This window comes from Phyllopteryx taeniolatus, chromosome 11, assembly GCF_024500385.1.
Source record: "Phyllopteryx taeniolatus isolate TA_2022b chromosome 11, UOR_Ptae_1.2, whole genome shotgun sequence".
In the NCBI taxonomy this organism is placed as follows: Eukaryota; Metazoa; Chordata; class Actinopteri; order Syngnathiformes; family Syngnathidae; genus Phyllopteryx; species Phyllopteryx taeniolatus.
The window spans coordinates 25,500,051-25,522,323 of NC_084512.1; the positions used below are offsets into that span (position 1 = coordinate 25,500,051).

Sequence of the window (22,273 nt, forward strand, 5' to 3'; positions counted from 1 at the left end):
CGTGAAGTTTGTTTGACAAGTTATTGATGAGGTAAACTTTGAAGCTAACCCAGCTTACCCGTGTCTGTGGTTTTTATAGTGACATGTGAAGGTAGACGTATCTTCTCTTTGAGTTGCAAACCTCGCATGTTGCAATCGTTTTTTTTCCCAGTTCCATAAAAAACCGAGTCCTTAGTTCCAAATGTAACCATCTTCTGTGCGCCTTCTCTCATTCTCACTTAATGAGATGGTCTTAGCACTTGCAACATGGCATATTGGTGACCGGAGTTCCTAGGTTTGCGGCGTGCACCGTTAATGAGCCAGGTTTGCGGTGCGTACCACACAAAAAAAATAAAAAATTTTCAACAACAAAAAAGCACACTATATTAAACATTAAAAATTTGCTGGTAGTTCAAGTCGAAGTCAAGTCTTAGCCTACCTAGCAAGTCGCAACTAAGTCCTAAAATTGGCAACTCGAGTCCCCTGCCTCTGGAAATAGCTGCCAGAAAAATCTCTGTAATTGTTCTCATTCTAATGTCATGAACTGGAATTAGTCTCGACACCAAAACGAAACACAGGATGACGGAAGATTTAGTAATGCAAAAGAGCCGTTACAGAATGTAACTTGATCTCTATTTGGTTTCTTTTTCATGCCTTTGGTGTTCGCATGTCTGCAAATGTTAGTTCTCATCTTTTTAAAACAATGCTGACCCCCTTAGCGACTTAGCCTCTCCGGTCATAAACCGAGGAGCTGTTATCAACTGGCCAGCAAGAGGAGCAATAAATACCTTTTGACTTTTGTTTTCCCGGGGCCGCGCGATCCCCTTTGTGTGAGGTAGTACAAAGAGAAAATGTTTAAATCCAACAATATTTAACATTACAATGAATCAAGCGGCACGGTGGGCGAATGGTTAGTGTCTGAGGACCGGGGTTCAATCCCCAGCCCCGCCTGTGTGGAGTTTGCATGTTCTCCCCGTGCACTACGGTTTCCTCCCACATCCCAAAAACATGCGTGATAGGTTAATTGACAACTCTAAATTGCCCATAGGTGTGAATGTGAGCGCGAATGGTTGTTTGTTTGTATGTGCCCTGCGATTGGCTGGCAACCGGTTCAGGGTGTACCCCGGCTCCTGCCCGATGATAGCTGGGGTGGGCTCCAGCACTCCCGCGACCCTTGTGAGGAGAAGCGGCTCAGAAAATGGATACAATGAATCATCTTTATTGTCATGCATGCATACAAAATTTGTTCTCTGCATTTTACCCATCACAGTGAACACACTGGAGCAGTTCAGGGTATCAGTGTCTTGCTCAAGGACACCACAGCCGTGAGTCCGGTAGGGGTCTTGTACCGGGTTCCCCCACGGTAGCAGGTGATGATCTTAACCATTGGGCCACGGCTGACCAACATATTCCCTCTTTAATGAGGGCGACAACCTCATTACAAAAAAATTGACACCTATAAACAAACCTTCAGTAGCCCACCCAAAAACTTCATACTATTAACTGCAATTCGGACAAACCTAATTGGTCAAAAAACCCTACAATGCTCCAAGGCATCGACTTAGTTAACCTTTAACTAGGAAAAATAATTATCATAAGGCCAAATTGCTTCTTGCATTCCCTCTGGCACCTGCTAAGCTACACGTGTACCTTAACTATAACTAGTAATACAATGTAAAAGTGTTGCCCCGTTATATTATACTTTTGTTCTTTGATGACATCACAACAGGCCCTCCCTTAACAGCCCAAACCCAGAGAGATATTGCAATACTTTTGTGTATACCGTGTTCTTTTATAACACACTATTGTTATGATGTGAATTGCATTTCACCCCTCTTAACCAGATCACCCTTGAAAAAGACCTTGGCCTCCATGCGTTTTTATTTTCTGGTTAAAGGCTTTGATTGAGATTTACTTTGCGCACTGGATAATCTGTGAACTCAACAATGGGATATAAATTTTGTCTCAAGAATACACACCTTCCCATGGGCTCACCACCTGTGGGAGGGGCCATAGGGGTCGGGTGCAGTGCGAGCTGGGCGGTGGCCGAAGGCGGGGACCTTGGGGATCCGATCCCCGGCTACAGATGCTGTTCTCTAGGGACGTGGAATGTCACCTCTCTGGCAGGGAAGGAGCCCGAGCAGGTATGTGAGGTCGAGAAGTTCCGACTAGATATGGTCGGACTCGCCTCCACACACAGCTTGGGCTCTGGTACCAGTCTTCTCGAGAGGGGTTGGACTCTCTTCCACTCTGGAGTTGCCCGCGGTGAGGGGCGCCGAGCAGGTGTGGGTATACTTATTGCTCCCCGGCTTGGCGCCTGTACGTTGGGAGTTCACCCCGGTGGACGAGAGGGTAGCCTCCCTCCGCCTTCGGGTGGGGGGACGGGTCCTGACTGTTGTTTGTGCCTATGCACTAAACAGCAGTTCAGAGTACCCACCCATTTTGGAGTCCTTGGAGGGGGTGCTGGAGAGCGCTTCTGCTGGGGGACTTCAATGCTCACGTGGGCAATGAGACCTGGAAGGGCGTGATTGGGAGGAACGGCCCCCCCGATCAGAACCCGAGCGGTGTTCTGTTATTGGACTTCTGTGCTCGTCACAGATTGTCCATAACGAACACCATGTTCAAGCATAAGGGTGTCTACACGTGCACTTGGCACCAGGACACCCTAGGTCGCACTTCGATGATCGACTCTGTGGTCGTGTCATCGGACTTGGGGCCGCATGTCTTGGACACTCAGGTGAAGAGAGGGGCGGAGCTGTCAACTGATCACCACCTGGTGGTGAGTTGGCTCCGATGGTGGGGGAAGATGCCGGTCCGACGTGGCAGGCCCAAACGTATTGTGAGGGTCTGCTGGGAACGTCTGGCAGAATCCCCTGTCAGAAGGAGTTTCAACTCCCACCTCCGACAGAACTTTGCTCATGTTCCCGGGGAAGCGGAGGACATCGAGTCCGAGTGGACCATGTTCCATGCCTCCATTGCTGAGGCGGCCGACCGGATCTGTGGCCGTAAGGTGGTCGGTGCCTGTCGTGGCGGCAATCCCCGAACCCGTTGGTGGACACCAATGGTGAGGGATGTCGTCAAGCTGAAGAAGGAGTCCTATCGGGCCTTTTTGGCCTGTGGGACTCCTGAGGCAGCTGATGGGTACCGACTGGCCAAGCGGAATGCAACTTTGGTGGTCGCTGAAGCAAAAACTCGGGCATTGGAGGAGTTCGGTGAGGCCATGGAGAAAGACTTCCGGACGGCTTCGAGGAAATTCTGGTCCACCATCCGACGTCTCAGGAGGGGGAAGCAGTGGACCATCAACACTGTGTATAGTGGGGATGGGGCGCTGCTGACCTCGACTCGGGAGGTTGTGAATCGGTGGGGAGAATACTTCGAAGACCTCCTCAATTCCACCGACACGCCTTCCCATGATGGAGCAGAGTCTGGGTTCTCTGAGGCGGGCTCTCCAATCTCTGGGGTTGAGGTCACTGCAGTGGTTAAAGGCCCCGGGGGTGGATGAGATTCGCCCGGAGTTCCTCAAGGCTCTGGATGTTGTAGAGTTGTCCTGGTTGACACGCCTCTGCAACATCGCGTGGACATCGGGGATAGTGCCTCTGGATTGGCAGACTGGGGTGGTGGTCCCCCTTTTTAAGAAGGGGGACCGGAGGGTGTGTTCCAACTACAGGGGGAGCACACTCCTCAGCCTCCCTGGTAAGGTCTATTCAGGGGTGCTGGAGAGGAGGGTCCGTCGGGAAGTCGAATCTCAGATTCAGGAGGAGCAGTGTGGTTTTCGTCCTGGCCGTGGAACAGTGGACCAGCTCTTTATTATTATTGTTATTACATACAGACAGTCTCAGCCTTTTCCATTTGGTCAAAATTAAGCATTGACATTTCTGATCATGAACATCTTTTGCTTTCAGCTTGTACGTTTTATTGAAAACACTTGAATGTAGCCAACAATTCTCCAAAAACAAAGATGCATTTAACTTTACCACTTAATCTCAAATGATTAATTTACTGTCAGTGCATTTGATATGGAAACAAAAATACTGTAAAATGTTGCAGTACATAAAATGTTAGAAGTCTTAAAAGCTGTAGCTGTTTAAAAAAGGCAGAGAAATGAACTGATGTTATAAAGACCATGACTGATTTTAATTTTTTTTTTATCCATACAGGACTACCAATGTAGTTGAAAAATACATGTATTTTATTAATGTGACAGGTCTCTTAAAGTTCCTTTGAATGATTCTGACTAACAATCTAGCAAACCGGTCTTGTATTTTCATGGGTTCTTCTGGTGTCAGCCATCACTGAAAACCTAATTCATCCTTTTGTCATTTCTTGATTTTCTCACCACACCATAAAAGTGTTTGGCATTCCAATGAAGTGAGGGTGAGGGTCCAAGGGAGAGCAGTATGTCATTTCTTCCCCTTTTGTCGACCGTTGGAGAGTGCATCATTTTCTAAAAAAAAAAAAAACAACTTTCCATGTTGGGATTCAATTATAACTGATGGATTCAGTTAATATCCTCCTGCTGATTTCTCAAAGTGTCACCAGAGAGCAGAAGGCAATAAAAAGGCACACTGACAGTGAACAAGTTAGTTATACATTTTTCTTTCATAATTGTCTTTTATACTAACAATAATAAAGTCAGATTTCAAAAGGTTTACTGATTTCAGTAAAAAAAAAAAAAACACATACCAGGCACAGTCAACACTGACCCATACAAATCTCAAAATTATTATCCCAAGAATTGGGCTTGCAGACCTTGATGACTAAATATTTTCTTGTGAATTAAAAGAACAAATCAATATTTTGAATGTTACTACAAAGACGTTTGTTCCAGAGAAGCGCTCATTGAAATTACTCCAGTTTGACATCTCCTTTCAGCTTCCTCTTGACTCGTGAGTATGGGCTTAATGTGTCATCCATGATGAAGTCGTACAGGACCTTCACCCACGACGTATACTGCGGAAGGTCATCATAATACTCTGCTGCTATTTTCTTCACCTGCAAAATAGGAATAGAATAAATGAGAATTAGTTGTACTGGCCACCATGTACAACCCCAAATTTGACGTTTTCACATGAACACAGTGCATTTGGATGATGCTTTGACGACTCACCCGTGGTTCAATTCTGGTGAATTTGAGCTTGTTGTGCTACACTTTCATGGGTTTTGGATTGAAGAAATTTTAATAAAGAAAACTCATTTACAATCAACCACATCTGCAGTACTTTCTAATATGCCACAGAAATGATATACAAAAATATTTCTTCTGATAAGAAACTCAAGGTTTGCTAACACATTGTAACGGGCACCCAGCAACCCCAATCTCGCGCTGTTCCGCATACCTGTCTCGGTCGCCCCGCTGAGTCCGTTTGCGTACACAAAACATCTAAGGAAAGCCTGGTCCACTTATCAAAGTAGAAGCTTGAGAGACTAAACTTCTCACACGGACACTAAATGAATTACCCAGCCAGGTCGAAGGAGCTCATCAAAGCGGAGACACGGACACTGGTTTCTCACTCGGACGCTAAATTAATTAACTTTTATCCTCAGCCAGCCTGAAGAGTCTCACCAACAAAGACTTTTTTTTTTTGGGACACTGGCTTGATGACCAAGAAGGTGAGAAACCCAGTTCGGTGGTTGCCCATGGAGCTCCAGGGACATTTGTTCCTTTTTTGCCTGGAAACTGTGGAAAGCTACTACAACTCCAGAGGAACTAATCACAATAGTCACTGAATTTGAATGTTACATGATATTTTAAGAACTTTGTATGAACTCTCTCAGTGTACCATCACAACAGCGCCACGACTGATTGTATTTCTGCAAATTTGGAATGTCTGATGTCAAATCTGTTTGTCAACTGAAATGGATGAGACGTTTCACCCCACACAACGCAAATATTATATTACAATATAAAATTGAAACATTCATTACAGGGATTAAAGGGGATGTGCGCATGACAATGCAAAGCTGGAAAATGGTCTCGTTATCTTAAATCCAACAATTAACATTTTATCCCACTGGTTGTAAACCACAAAATAATCCTAGGATGAAAAGTAACACGAAGAGGCGGTCGAGCTCCCCTTTTGGCCTCGGAGGGGGGTAAACACCCCCTTTTCCACTGGGCATAAAGGCCGGAGCCCCCTTTGGTTGTGCGCACTCGTTTGAGCAACTTGCCGAAGACTGGCTCAGCTAGGAAGTCCCACCTCTCACCACGAGGTGGTGAGGACACATCAAACCCTTCTTTTCCAGCGCGCTCCCGAGCTACCCTTTTGGGTGCCCGGGCAGCTCACGGATAAGCTCCGTTGGGAAGGAAGCGGGCGGCGCACATTTGCTCCGAGCGTCTTGCGAACAGCGACACCCCTAGGTTCAGGCCGCCCTGCCTCAGAACTTTTTCTTTTCTTTCCTCCTCTTTCCACCTGTTCCCCGTGCGGACCGGACCGGCCAAACATTCGAGAGATCGACCAGCCTGCCCAAATTGTGTCCACGCACGTGAGTCCAACTTGCAGTCTACTAAAAGTACAGATTAGTGCATATTTGGGTTTAAATTAACGAGAGCAGCGATATGCATTGTCACCGCACGCTCGGTCCACCCTCACATCACAAGTTCAGCCTCCTCCTACCAATGTTTGATTTTCCTTGGTCTTGTTTTTTCCTGTATTGTTCCCCTGTAGATTCCCTTGTTAGATCTCATTACACTTTCTATAAAAAAATCACTACCTGTATCATTTGTGTGTGTGTTGGGTTCGACAAAAGACCTTTTCAAATCTGCAGTAGAAGGTATTCAAGTCGTTGGCTAGTGCGCTATTGTTCTCAGCTTGGATTCGACCAAAGCTGCATTCCGCTTGGCCATCAGCTGTCTCAGGAACACAACAGGCCAAAAAGTCCTGATAGGACTCCTTCTTCAGCTTGAAGGCATCCCTCACCGTTGATGTCCACCAACGGGTTCGGGGCTTGCGACCACGACAGGCACCGACCACCTTACGGCCACAGCTTTGGTCGGCCCACCTCAGCAATGGCGGCACGTAACATGGTCCACTCTGACTCAATGTCCCCCAGCTCACCCGGATCATGAGAAAAGTTCTGTCGGAGGTGGGAGTTGAAATTCCTTCTGACGGGGGACTCTGCCAGGTCGGACCAGCATCTTCCCCCACCATCGCAGCTGGTGATCAGTTGACAGGCCCCTCTCTTCACCTGAGTGTCCAAGACATACGCCCCCAAGTCCAATGACACAACCACAAAGTTGATCATCAAACTGCAACCTAAGGTGTCCTGATGCCAAGTGCACGTGTGGACAACCTTATTCTTGAACATGAGGTTCGTCATGGACAATACGTGATGAACACAGAAGTCCAATAACAGAACACCGTTCGGGTTCTGATCGGTGGGGCCGTTCCTCCCAAACACGCCCTTCCAGGGCTCGCCAGCACCCCCTCCAAAGACTCTGAACTGCTGTTTGGTGCTAAGGAACAAACAACAGTCCCACCCGAAGGTGGAGGGAGGCTACCCTCTCGTCCACTGGGGTGAACCCCAATGTACCAGCGCCAAGCCGGGGGGGGGGGGCAATAAGTATACCCACATCTGCTTGGCGCCTCTCACCATGGGCAACTCCAGAGTGGAGGAGAGTCCAACCCCTCTCGAGATGACTGGTACCAAAGCCCAAGCTGTGTGGGGTGGAGAGCCCGATCTCGTCGGAACTTCTCCACCTCACACACCAGCTTGGCCTCCTTCCACACCAGAGGTGACATTCCACGTCCCTAGAGCCAGCTTCTGTAGCTGGGGATCGGATCGACAAGGTCCCTGCCTTCGGCCACCGCCCAGCTCGCACTGCACCCGACCCCTATGGCCCCTCCCATAGGTGGTGAGCCCATGGGAAGACAACTTGTGCAGTGTTTGTTAATTCTCGGTATGTTTTGTGTGCAGCATTCTCCATTTTAACTTTGGAATTAAAAAAAATATTAACATGATTCGTATAGGTTGTCAATTTCTAGGTTTACAAGCTTTCCGATGATACGAACCTTCAGGATATAGGGAATAAAGTGCCGTGCCAAGTATTAGCCCCCTTTTCAAATTCTTATATTTTTGCAGTTTCCCTACTTTTGTTTAAACAAATGTAAATAGACAAATAGAGAACTTAAAATGCTGTTTTTAAATGGGGATTTCATTTATTAAAAAAATAAATAATAATAAGTTACCTGGCCCTGTGTGAAAAAGTAATGGCCCCTAAAATGAAATCAAGCGTTTTCTCTCATTAGCAATGAGTCTTTCACATCTCTGTGGAGATATTTTGGTCCCCTCTTCCTTGCAGAATGTTTGAATTCAGCAAAAATGTTGGCTTTTCGAGCATGAACGGCCTTAAGGTCACGCCATTGCATTTCAATCGGATTCAAGTCTGGACGTCAACTAGGCCGCTCCAAAACCTCAATTTTGATTTTTAAGCTATTCAGAAGTTAACTTGCTGGTGTATTTTGGATTGTTATCCTGCTCCAGAACCCAAGTACGCTTCAGCTTGAAGTCACGAATTGATGGCTGAACATTTTCCAGGATTTTCTGTTAAAGAGCAGAATTCATGGTTCCATCAATCACAGCAAGTTGTCCAGTTCCTGAAGGAGCTACGTAGTCCAAGACCATCACATTACCACCACGTTTGGCTGTTGGGATGTTCTTTTTTTGAAATGCTGTGCTACATTTACGCCAGATCTAACGAGACACACACCTTCCTAAAAGCTCAACTTTCATCTCGTCAGTACATATAATATTCTCCCAAAGGTCTTGGGAATGAATCATTCATGGTTTTTCTTCCCCAAAAGTTAAGAGGAGCCTTTCTTTTTGGTCAGCAGTGGTTTTCACCTTGGAACTCTGTCATGGATGCCATTTTTACCCCAGTCTCTTTCCTTATTGTTGTCATGAACACCGACCTTAACTGAAGCAAGTGAGGCTGCAGTTCTTCAGAAGTTGTCCTGAGTTCCTTTGTAGCCTCCTGGATGAGTCATTGCTGTTCTCGTGGGGGAATCTTTGTAGGTCGGCCACTACTGGGAAGTTTCACCACCGTTCCATGTTTTCTCTATGTGAGGATAATTGCTGTCCCTATGTTTTTTTGGGATCCTAAAGCTTTAGAAATGGCTTTTGTAACCCTCTAGAGACTTATAGATTACTTTATTACATTATTTATCAACAGTTCTGGAATTTCTTCGGATAGTGTTATTTTGTTGCAACTTTTTTAGATCTTTTGTCTGACTTGATTTTGTCGGGAAAGTTTCTGTTTCAGTGATTTCGGGATATCAGTGTCTTGCTCAAGGACACCACAGCCGTGAGTCCGGGGGATGTTGGCGGATGGTCCAGTCGGGGTCTTGAACCTAGGTCCCCCACGGTGGCAGGCGATGATCTTAACCATTGGGCCACGGCTGCATATTTGTCTATACATTTGTTTGCTGACCTTAAACATTTAAGTGGGGAAACTATGCAAAAATATAAGACTTTGAGAAAGGGTCCAATACTTTTTCACAGCACCGTATGTCTTGCAATGCCATGTCTCGCAAATTTCCGCCACGCATTGGCTGAGATGCGTTAAACCGATGCCCTTTTATCGAGAAAAGAGGGCTTATCCAGATTGGAGTACTTTGGGCAAGAGCACGTTTGAATGAATTCTGAATTAAGTCATTTAGTAGACTTTAAACCGATCTGATTGGCCTTATCGGTATCTGCCGATATTTCGCATTTTATGCTGATCGGCTTTAATGGCATAATTCGCCGATCCGATCAATGCTACGCAAAAGACTTCTTACTCCGCGTCGCCAGCGTGCACAGTATATTTGAATCCAAAAGCTAGTTTATTTTTAGCCTTGCGGCGTCTTTTGATGTAGCACTGTAAATATCTGACGGCCAATGAAGTTATTAAAGAATAATAATAATATGTCGTTATATATATATTTTTTTTGTCGTTCTTCCATTTATAGACAGTCTTGCACAAATATATAATTTTCAGACGATGTGAAAAGTAGATTTTTTTTATTTTTTTTTTCCCTTATTGCACTATAGCAACAAATATTTTGTGGTAAATATAAGCGGCACAGAAAATGGACAGATAATTGTACACATATTTCTATAAATTGTAGTTGGTGCATCCAGATGTACCAACCTGTTGGCAAGAAAGGTGATCAAAATTATTTTTCTCCAATTCACACTGCAGTAATAAAATGTTTCATTTTTATGCCAATTGTTTATTTTTTATCATTCACAGGAAGGATGTGCATCAAGCAGTGGTGGGGTTGTTCATGGCTGGTTGTGTGCTGACTGGGAACCCACAAAAGTCCCATTCACGACAACTCCTGAGCGCCGCCGCGGACCTGGACTCTGACCAGCCAGCAGACTTCCTGGAGCTGTTCCCGACAAGGGAGCTGCTTCTACACATTGTGAGCTAAAAAAAACTACTTTGCTCTGGGGTTTTTTTTTTGGAATCACAAACCAGCACATCAACAACCGGTAGGGGAGTACCCTGGCATGTTCTGAGCGATGCGTTTTGACAGACGCCTTTTAGCTGCCGTGTCTCCGTCCAGAAATGTTTTACTTTTTAGTTTAAAATGGTTACTTCAACGAAGATCCCGCGCCGTACCTTGGCCACAGGTAGAATCCCGGGGCTGTTTAGCGCTCATCGTTGGTGCCATGAATCCTCACGGACCGGACCAAGCTGTCGCCTTTCCAGCTAGCCTGCTGGGACTTAGCCTCCTGGCTACCTAGCCACTCTAGCTTCACGCTGTGTTGGATCAACTTTCTCCCATTAAAATCTGCCGCGCCGTGCTGTAGTCTGCCTCTTCTGTGATGGCTCCTTTTCCGAATCAGTGGTGGCGCTTCCATGGTATCCATGCAGGTCATTGGAGAGATCGGCGAAATGCAAGCCTCCTTCAGGGGATCTCAGCGAAGCTATCATGCGTTCACCACCCAGAAGCGATGCACACAGTCAAAATGGCAGCGGCATTGCAGCGCTTGTCAGAATAAAGTAAGAAATATTTTATTCTACGACTAGTTTTGATTTGAATGTGACAATTCTGACTCAAGACTTGTTCCATCATTGGAATTTGCTCATTAATCCAAAACCCCACTGACTCGTGTGTAGCGCTAATAAATCTAAAAAAATTTTTTTGGTTTTTTTTGTTTTGTTTTTTAAGTATGACACATTGGCAGCTCGGCAGAGTATAAATACTTTTTGTGCGCCCAATGTTGTCATCTATAAAGGAAAAAAGGGAGTTTTTGCCTTCAGCAGCTTTCTGACACATTTTACATGAGAAAATGCAATCATTTCAATAAAATCATAAATAAAAGACCCCCTTATAGGAGCTCAGGTGCACTTTGGCTATGACATAACTCAATGAAGTGATTATGAATGAGATCTTTCGGGTATACGAACCATAGGTAGCCTACGTCCTGGAATGCTGGGGAAGTCATGGTGCTCATTGTGATACCCTACATTGAAGGTGAGCAGATTGAGGGAGCCATAGTAGGAGTAGGTTTCATGACCCTTGAGGAACATGTAGTGTTCTGCTATAAAGTGACCGGAGATGGGGTGTAAACCCATACCCAGCATGGAGCCAGCCAGCATGTACACCACAGGTTTGACGCCCCACACCCAAAAGAGCAGAATGTCAAAGGTGAGTTGAACAAAAACATTAGTCAGCTCCAAATGAGTTATGGGTTTGGGGTTGATACAAAGAGGTCGAATGGCGTAGAAAAGAGGCTGCAGAATAATCCAGATGAACTTGCGGAAACGTGTACAGAAGAACCAGCCTTCAAAATCAGTTGGGATGTCTACATCTACACCATCTCCTCCAAGGTAGCGGTGGTGGTCTAAGTGATAGCGTTTGAATGAGGCAGAATAGGGTAATCCAATAGGGAGGTTGGCAAACATTGCAAAGTATCGGTTCCACGTAGCTTTGTTGTTTCCAAAAGCGGTATTGTGGGAGATCTCATGGATAGCAAGTGTCATTGAATGGTTGATGCAGCTCCCGAAGGCATAAGTCCAAAACAAAACCCATTTCCAGTCCATATCTTTGATGAAATAAAAAGCGAAAAATTGTATGGCCACCATGATGCACACAATCCATTTCAGCCTTAGGTCAGGACCCATCAGAGACTTGATTTGTGGATATTTCACTGTGAGAGGAAAAAAAAAAAAAAAAAAAAGTTATATTCAGAAAATATACATTCATAAAAAATGAACTTTAAAAAAAAAATAAAATTATATATATATATATATATATAATATCTAATTATTTTGATTTCCGAAAACAGTGAAGTTGGCACGATAAGCCACAAGGAGACAAACACCTTTTTACAAATTATAGACCCATTTCGATTCTCCCACAGTTCTCCAAAAATCTGGAAAAAGTTTCCAATATCAGGTTTGATCATTTCAGAGAAAAGCATAACTTAGTCACCAATGATAACATGGACTTAGAAGCAGCCGATCAACAGCACAAGCTCTTATTGAATTGATGGACGAAACCACATGCAGAAAAACACCTTTCAACCTTTTGATGTGATTTTGCTCTGCACTGGTGCATGCAAGCTGTTTTTCTTGGGTGCACCAGCATCAAAATTAGGTGCACCCAAATTTTCGACCGCATCACATTCAACCCTCGACTTTTACCAGGTCACCTAACCCTGTCACTAACCATTTTTTTTAGGACGGTAATTTTAGCAGAAACAATCACAATAACAACATTTATATTATTTTGTGCCGCTGATATACCATAATTATTCAACTATAGCCTTTTTAAGTGCAATCAACTTCATTTTCAAGAATATTGAATACTGACTGTAGTGACTATGGCCCGGGTGTCATGGCAACCCCAAGAAATTATAAACTTGCAGTCCTGACTCCTGAACCTCAACCAGCCAGAGTGCTTTCACGAGACACAGGAAACCTGGTTTATATCATCTGGAGCCATAAAACGTCCTCATGACTTGCACAGCTGATGGGGGAAGTAGGTGATTGATGACTGCTGAATAATGGAACACGATCAACCCCCCCAGTAGTGGTTCGAGACTTGATTCGACAGAGACACACACTAGTGTCCTCCTCTCAATTGACAAGATATTGTCAATTACACTTAACTTGCTTCGCCAAGAGATCACCAGCCTGAGAAAGAGCTTGGACTTCACGCAACAGGTCTGGGAGCTAAGATTAGATAACTCTGCGCTTCGATCAAACATGATGTCAACGTCAGCGGAACTCCAAACTCTTCGACTGGAATATAAACTCATGAAAGAAACTACGCTGGACATTCAATCACGAAGCATGCGCGACAATCTCATTTTCTCGGGCATTCCAGAAAAAGCTCCGGAAGACCCTGAGGCTCAGATTAAAAAGTTCATGATGTCTGCGCTCAAGATACAGTCGACAAGATTACCTTTCACCGTGTTCATTGATTGGAAAGCCTTTGTCCAGGAACCCAACCACGTCCCATCATTGCAAAGTTTGAACAAAAAGTGTTCGTGAAATCAAAAGGTCGAGAGCTCAAAGGGACTTTGTTCGGAATGAACGACCAGTTCCCCAAGGGAATCAACATGGGGCTAAAATCTTATACCCGATGATGAAGAATCACCATGAGAAAGGCAAACGAGCGTGGCTAGCTGTCGATGGCCAACTGTTTCGTGATGCCAACATCACGCCCTGGCTCTTTGAGATAAGTACTTCTTCTGATCTGTTGTCGTTATTGTACAGTGGGTACGGAAAGTATTCAGACCCCCTTACATTTTTCAGTCTTTGTTATATTGCAGCCATTTGTTTACACCGATTTTATCGGCCGATAATTAGCATTTTATGCTGATCCGCTTTGTCATAATTCGCCGATCCGATCAATGTCAGCAAGACATTTACTCCGCGTCGCCATCGTTCACAGTATATTTGAATCCAAAAGCTAGTTTATTTTTAGCCTTGTCGCATGTCTTTTGCCGTAGTCCTGTAAATAGCTGACGGCCAATAAAGTTATTAAAAAAAAAAAAACATCGGCCGTATGGAACAGACAACACAATGTCCGGATCAAATTAAAAGACAAATTTGCTCTTTCAATATTGCACTATGACAGACTACTGCAATAAAATCTTGTATTCCGACACCACGCATCCCGTTTTTTACGATCATTGGGCTTTATCTTTAACAAATCCGACCGGATACACACGTTACCGTGGCGACGACAACAAGAGTGGATCACGGCGAATATATTATGAGGACAAAATAGGGAAAAACGTGTATTGGTGGTCACCGGTGCTCAGGACAGGAGAGGACGTTGGTTTAAGGCTTGCTTGCGGTATGTTCACGTACTTTGAATACGATACGGCTCACAAGCAGGCGACAAAAACGTTATGTAGCCTAGCAAGCGAGTGGCAGCACGAACGGTTGGACGTAAACATGCCGCCGTTCTGTCGAATCATGCTTTAAAGCTTCGGTGTGGGTGAAGTCATTTAATTAAAAATAAAGTTTTTTAATTAGAAGTAAGTTAGCACCCATTATTTCTGTCATGTAATGTTGGTTTGACCTGACTGATTAGAATACACGATCTGACTAGAGCAGTGATTTCCAACCTTTATGGAGCCAAGGAACATATTTTACAATTGAAAAATCTCACGGCCCACCAATAAACGAAAATGTTGTAAAAAGTGGATACATTAATTGCTGTATTTTCTTCCTGCCATCTAATAGAAGACCATTCATTTGTTCTGTCTGTCACTATGCCTCACTGGCATAAATAGAGGAACAAAGATACATTATTTCTTGTAAATATATTGTTTTGAGCAATTAAGTATCTACAGTAAATGAACAGGTCATTTAAATAGACACATTCCTCCATCTTGTGATCGGATCGGTGATCGGTTATGGTTTTTGTAAACTCGCTGATCGGTCCCAAAAATCCTGATCGTGTAAAGCCTAATTTTTATAGTAATAGTTATATTTCTAAACTGCAGAAGTAGGGACTGGTTTCAAGGAGAATGACAACCACACACTGCCACCAGAAGAATAAAATCCATGAGGATAAAACTTTGCTAGAAAAAAGGGTTTTTTCTTCCAGAAACAGATTTGATTAAAGAACGGTATAAGCTAGAGACAAACCTTTTTTTCTGATGAAAGACGAGAATCTGATCTTTCATTTGGTGGTTTTGGGATTTACATCGTCATCCATCCATCCGTCCATTCTCTGAGCCGCTTCTCCTCACTAGGGTCGCGGGTGTGCTGGAGCCTATCCCAGCTGTCATCGGGCAGGAGGCGGGGTACACCCTGAACCGGTTGCCAGCCAATTGCAGGGCACATCGAAACACAACCATTCGCACTCACAGTCATGCCTACGGGCAATTTAGAGTCTCCAATTAATGCATGTTTTTGGGATGTGGGAGGAAACCGGAGTGCCCGGAGAAAACCCACGCAGGCACGGGGAGAACATGCAAACTCCACACAGGCGGGGACGGGGATTGAACCCCACACCTCAGAACTGTGAGGCTGACGCTCTAACCAGTCGGCCACCGTGCCGCCTTACATCGTCATAGTACATAATATTCTATGGGGGGTTGTAATTGTTCGAAAATGCCCGGCAGTCTCGGGCTTCCCTGTTCAGGAAACGGCTGGCAGTGAATGAGTTAAAAAGATGAGAGAGGCCTGCAATTTCCGTCATTGGTATACCTCACCTATGGGACAAAATTCCAGAACATCACAGCCTGATTTTTAAGAATTTATGAGCAAATCATGGTGGAAAATAAGTATTTGGTCACCTATAAACAAGCAAGATTTCTGGCTCTCACAGACCTGTAACTTCTTCTTTAAGAGGCTCCTCTGTCCTCCACTCGTTACCTCTATTAATGGCACCTGTTTGAACCCGTTATCAGTATAAATGACACTTGTCCACAACCTCAAACAGTCACACTCCAAACTGACCAAAGACCATAGAGCTGTCAAAGGACACCAGAAACAAAATTGTAGACCTGCACCAGGCTGGCAAGACTGAATCTGCAAGAGGTAAGCAGGTTGGTGTGAAGCAATCAACTGTGGGAGCAATTATTAGAAAATGGAAGACATACAAGACCGCTGATAATGTCCCTCGATCTGGGGCTCCACGCATGATCTCAAGAACGGTGAGCAAAAATCCCAGAACCGCACGGGGGGGGGGAATCTAGTTATTGACCTGCAGAGAGCTGGGACCAAAGTAACAAAAAAATTAGGCTATCTCTGGACAATCAGGAAAATTCAGTGGGATTTAGAACCCGTTTTTTTTTTTTAATCCTTATTAATGACAACTTATTTTAGCACCAGACTGAGCTGCTGATTGGGTAATTTGACATGATATTGTACAATGAGGTCACATCAGAGGGTATTTTGTCTCATCACTTTTTCTTTTCTATATTCGATGTATGCCTTGTCTGTCTCATTAGCATCCTCTTTCATTGGCCGGGGAAGTGTACCAGGAAGGGTTGGATGGGTGGGGTTCATTTGTTCAACTGTTGGATTGTAAGCTATATGAAACTAATAAAAAAGAAAAATGCGTGCAAGTACAGGGTGCCAAGCTCTAGAAATTCACTTCCAGAACATTGTCCAAATTTGTCTGAATTTCCATATTTTAAAAATGCTGTCAAGAACATTACCACGGGCCAGTTATTGCAGTATATTTTGTAATAGGATAAAAATAATTCTGTATTCTGTTCAATTGCATAACAACATTACTCTATCATCGTAATCGTTCATAAATTATGGCTTCAATATTTATTTTGTTTTTATTACATCAACCTTGTAATGGCGGACGCAGTTGCAGACTGAATCAAAGTAGATGAGAGTTTGACATGCCATCGTCAAAAATGTCTGTGCCGATGGATTAACTCCATCCATCCATTTTCTGTACCGCTCCTCCTCACTTGGGTCGCGGGCGTGCTGGAGCCTATCCCAGCTGTCTTCGGGCGAGAGGCGGGTACACCCTGAACTGGTCGCCAGCCAATCGCAGGGCACATATAAACAACAAACAACAACACAAAATAAAAATTACTCAGATCTCAAAAGTCAATTAAACCTCAGCACCCCATTATGTATATTCATAAAAACATTGCTGACAGTTCTCCATGGAAAACTGGATTTATTTTGTTAATGTACAACCCCAATTCCAATGAAGTTGGAACGTTGTGTTAAACAAATAAAAACAGAATATAATGATTTGCAAATCATGCTCAACCTATATTTAATTGAATACACTACAAAGACAAGATAATGTCGGAGCCATAAAATATTAAGTTAATGATGATTTGCTAAAAACAAAGTTTATCAGTTTAAACATTAAATGTCTTGTCTTTGAAGTGTATTTGACTAAATATAGGTTGAACGTGATTTGCAAATCATTGCATTCTGTTTTTATTTGTTTAACACAATGTCCCAAGTTAATTGGAATTAGGGTTGGACATTAACAAAATAAATCCAGTTTTCCATGGAGAAACTAATTCAATCTGTCAGCAATGTTTTTATGAATATACATAATGGGGTGCTGAGTTTTAATTGACTTTTGAGATCTGAGTAATTTTTATTTTGTGTTGTTGTATCGATGTGTTCTCTTGCATGCTATTTATATTATATAAATTATTATATTTATATTTACTATATCCACTATTGCTACTCAAATGATGGTTGATTTTATCCTCTCTTTCTTTAAACAATATAGTGCTTATTTCATTGACTTCAATTATGAAATTTTCATCACAGCGGTCGGACACAGGGCCGCAATGCATGCTGGGATGCTACGTTAGCGTAGCAAGTTACACGCACCACGAGCACCGGGGCGCCCCAAGGATGCGTCCTCTCCCCGCTGCTCTTCTCTCGCGACACGAACGACTGCACCGCTACGCACGCGGCTGTCAAACTCCTGAAGTTTGCAGATGACACCACAGTCATCGCCTCATAAAAGACGGTGACGAGCCTGCATATCGACAGGCACAACCTGGAGTTGAACACGGTCACGACTGTAGAGATGATCGTGGACTTCAGGAGGCAACCTTCGCCACAGCTGCCCCTCACACTGTCCAACTGCCCTGTATTGAGTGGGAGACCAACATCAGCTCCATCCTCAAAAAGGCCCAGCAGAGGATGCATTTCCTGCGGCTTCTGAGGAAGCGCGGCCTGCCACAGGAGCTGTTGAGGCACTTCTCCCCAGCTGTGATCAAATCAATCATGTGTTCATTCATCACAGTCTGGTTTGGTGTTGCCACAAAAAAGGACAAACTCCGACTGCCACGGACAATCAAAACTGCTGAAAAAAATTGTCGATATCCCCCTATCTACCCTTGAGGACTTGCACACTGCCAGAACTAAGACAAGAAGAGGCAAAATCCTCTTGGACCCTCCAAATCCCGGTCACCAGCTCTTCCAGCTTCTTCCCTCAGGTAGGCGCTATCGAACAATGCAAACTAAAACAAGCAGACATTCCAACAGCTTCTTCCCCCTTGCCATTAACTTCTTAAACAGTTAACTTACAATTCAATTGTAACATTCTGCCAATTTTGTCTTGAGATTGTAGTCACATCTCTGTGGAACCAATTATACATGATTTGTGCACTCCCTGTCGTAGTCTTGCCACTCTGCACTATCTGCATCTCTGTTGTTGACCAATACTGGCCACTCATGTGCTGGAGAAGTATCATTTGCACAATTGACATTGTTCCAGATTATCACACTACTAGTCACTTTAAACGACATCAATCTCTTGGAGTCTGTGCCATTTGCACAATGGTCACTGCACCTGACTATTGTTCTATTAGTCATTTCAAACTGCTCGAAATTGCTAGACGACTTCGGCATCATTTGCACAAATGTCCCCAAAAAAATGTAAATATCGGCATTACCACATTACTGGTCAGTGACTGTGTTTTTATGTTTCAAGGGTATTCTCTGTCAATTGACTGCCTGTTGTCCAACTACCGGACACAAATCCCTTGTGTTTTTGACATACTTGGCAAATAAAGAGGATTCCGATGATGCTAATAGAACCACGCAGGACTACTAACTCGCGGGAAGTGGCACGGCGCGACAGTGGGTTATAGAAACAGTTTCGTTGATGTTATCAATCCACGCTCTTTTCAACACGTCACTAGAAACAAACGGTTCGATCCTTGTTTTGCGAGCTGCTGGCCACTCCGAATTTGTTGTCCTTTCCACTTAACTTGAAAAACACGCGTCGCATATTTTAGCAATGGAAACTGAGGAATGCATCGCCGACACCTCATTTTGCATCACATTCTATGATGCGATACCGGATATTCCAGACAACGTTATTTTTTTTTATTTTTTTTTTTCCTATATTTTAGCGCAGTGCTAATATTTAAACAGGACCAAATGTATTGCGATAATATTAAAAGGCAACCTCCGTCTAGTTTTCGATGAACACTTCGGCCTAATATGCTAGTGCATTTTTTTCATATTGTCATCGTGGCGTTATCGAGAGCGAAGTATGTTTTTGGGTGCTACTTGCTGGAAAAAGTTGAAAACGCACTGGTGTACATTCATTCCCACAGTAAACTGCGTCAACTTAGCTTCTGCGACGATGACGTATGCGGCAACGATCTTGAACCTTCGCTAACGTTTGCTACTTAAATCCGCTTGTATGGAGGCAACGTTGCTAAAATTCGAAAAATTCAATTCGAGGTTAAGCAATGAACACTAATCGCAATCTTACGGAGGTACCTCGGCAACGTGATAAGGTTCCACTTTATTCGAACTTGCTAAATTGGCTCACCAAGGATCTCTTTCCTCCTGTCAGCATGCGGTTGGTCAGTATAAACCCATTCGTAGTCCTCGCGGGTGACCCGATTCCCCATCTTCGAGGAAATAGCTTGAAAGAATTTCCCGTGAAACACACGTTCAAATGAAGTCTCCGGCGTTAGAAAATGGTGGTCGTCGTCGTCCTCCTCCTCCTCACTTCTGCTTTCCACTTTCCCCACCCCGCCCTTATGACGTCACAGCTGCGGTCCTATGACTCACAAGTCATAACAGGGAATGGTTCGAAAACGAATCTTTTTATGAACGTACTGAACGGAATCATTCATTCATTCAGCTTCCATTCTGCTTCTCCTCTCGCGGGTCGCGGGCGTGCCGGAGCCTATCCCAGAGGCGGGGTACACCCTGAACTGGTCGCCAGCCAATCGCAGGGCTGTACTCGGATCAGTTTATGAAATACTAATTTGTTCTGTTGAGCTTGGTCGACGCAGTGAGCGGAAACGAAACTGCTGCAGCGTTCTGTCACTCATTTGTGAATCTTTGACCAATGAGCAGCCAGCGTCAGGCAGCACCACGCAGGTGGGGGAGGGACTCGACGCAACTGAACGTCCTGAAGTGAATTGAACGGACTGCCAGCCACGAGTCATTCGTTCGCTGAACTTCTTCGTTTACGATCTGCTAAGATGCGACGCAGTGAACTGATGCGGAAGTCCACTGTGAACTCGTAGCGTTCGTCCTGAATCCTGACGTCCTTGCGGGGCGAGCTTTCACTGGCATTAGTTTTTTCAAGGGAACGGCTCATCAGAATCAGAATCTGAATCCTCTTTATTTGCCAAGTATGTCCAAAAAACACACAAGGAATTTGTCTCCGGTCGTTGGAGCCGCTCTAGTACGACAACAGACAGTCGATTGACAGCGAACACTTTGGAGACATAAAGACATTGAGAAAAACAGTCTCTGAGCAATAAAGGGTTGCTAGTTATCTGGTAATGCCGGTAAAAAAAAACAAAAATTGACAATTGTGCAAAAAGATGCAGAGTGCTCTCACACTTAGAGCAGTTCAAATGACTAATCTCGCAATAGTCCGGTGCAAAGGGCGCCCGAGACTTTAAGGAGTGTATGCAGTCAAGCGCACACACTCTGTCTACTGCAATTAGTATTGTTTAATATTATCACGGTAATCATGATTTGCAATTAAATTATAGTTTTAGATCAAAACGTGTTTGTCGAGTGTTCTTTTCTTATTGTTTGCATTTCAGTGCAACAAAACTCATTTAACAAGCAGACATTTACACTTACACTTTGTTTGTTGATTTGACAGACATGCGTGTTGGAGGTCAATCAGGCCTCCTGTACAAGGGAATACATCATATTATATTGTATATATATATTTAAACAGGGAAGTGATTCACGACTGGGATCAGCAGCGACAAAGGAGAACTGCAGCATACTATCGCTCATTTTGAATTGAATGACTCATGAGCAGCCAGCGTCAGGCAGCGCCGTGCAGGTGGGGGAGGGACTGTACTGACCCGAACTGAATGTACTGTAAGCCATGAGTGATTCGTTCGTTGAACTTCTTCATGAACTGTCCCGCCATATTGCCAACTAGTACAATGAGTGATTCGTTCGTGCAGGGAACAACGTATTACGCAGCGAACGTACTCACGAGTGATTGTAGCCGTTCGTCCTCACGGGGATAGCTTTCACTAGCATCCGTTTCAGTCACCCAATCCAAGTACGAAACAGTCCCGTCTGTCACGCACGGATAGAGACTGGACCCAAGAGCAGGCGGAGGCTGAGAGGAGGGTGTGATGAACAGTTTATTGAAAATGGAAATGTAGATGGTCCTTGAGTTGCGCTGGCGGCTTGTTGAGGGAGAGAATGGGTGGCAGGCAGTGACGAGGACAGGCGGCTGGCTTGGCGGCGTGGTGGCAGTAATCACACAGAGGAAACACTGAGGACAAGGAAAAACACGGAGGTCAGAACGATGACAAGGGTTTGCATCGCTTACGTGGAAACTGGGGAGCCGTTGTACCGCTGGGGAAGCTCCAATACTCTGGTGAGAATTTCTGGGATCTGGCAGGCTTTTGTGCAGGTGGTAACGAGGGCTGATTGGCGACGGGTGCACGGCCGAGGAAGGTGCTGGAAAGAGAGAGAGGGCTAGATGGCTCATGACAGTACCCCCCTCTCAACTGACTCCTTCCGGCGTCCTGCCAGGCTTCCCCGGGTAAGCCCCATAAAAGTCCGATAGCGGGGAGTCGTCCAGGATAAGCTTACGGGAAATCCAGGAATGCTGGATAACACGGGGGCAGAGGGATACGGCCGGAGGGCTCAGGGAGCAGGTGGAGAAAGGCTTCAGTAATGACACATGAAAGGTCGGAAGAATTTTTCGAGACTGCGGGAGTTGGAGTTGAACGGACGTGGGATTGATTATTTTAGTGATGGGAAACAGGTTTTGAGTTGGCTGAAAGCTTGGGATGCTGCCGGGGTCCACTGAAAGGGGGAGTTGGTGGATGTGAGGCTGGTGAGGGGAAGTGCGACCTTGCTGTAATTGAAGCGGCGGTAGAC

General features: G+C 44.6%; 1 protein-coding gene across 3 annotated transcripts; it reads right to left on the reverse strand.

Annotated features, from left to right (window-relative positions):
• Window positions 1-4,650: 4,650 nt before the first annotated feature.
• Window positions 4,651-19,948, reverse strand: degs1 (delta(4)-desaturase, sphingolipid 1). Of its 3 annotated transcripts, none has more exons than XR_009790692.1 (4): window positions 19,722-19,948; window positions 11,375-12,117; window positions 10,583-10,952; window positions 4,833-4,971 (listed from the first exon to the last, which is right to left on the reverse strand). XR_009790692.1 is itself a non-coding variant. In XM_061789092.1 (3 exons), exons 1-3 carry the CDS (start codon window positions 19,801-19,803, stop codon window positions 4,825-4,827), a joined length of 972 nt encoding a protein of 323 aa, XP_061645076.1. In that variant the 5' UTR covers window positions 19,804-19,938; the 3' UTR covers window positions 4,651-4,824. The 3 variants fall into 3 exon arrangements, 1 of the variants encoding a protein (XP_061645076.1); XR_009790693.1 differs by having other exon boundaries at window positions 10,583-10,890; window positions 19,722-19,946; XM_061789092.1 differs by lacking the exon at window positions 10,583-10,952 and having other exon boundaries at window positions 4,651-4,971; window positions 19,722-19,938.
• Window positions 19,949-22,273: the final 2,325 nt, after the last annotated feature.

Coding starts and splice junctions, on each gene's coding strand:
- degs1 (XM_061789092.1), bottom strand. CDS start 19,803: ATGGGGAATCGGGTCACCCGCGAGGACTACGAATGGGTTTATACTGAC. Junction 12,118..19,721: donor CAGGAGGAAAGAGATCCTTG/GTGAGCCAATTT, acceptor TTCCTCTCACAG/TGAAATATCCACAAATCAAG. Junction 4,972..11,374: donor CAGGACGTAGGCTACCTATG/GTTCGTATACCC, acceptor CCTATTTTGCAG/GTGAAGAAAATAGCAGCAGA.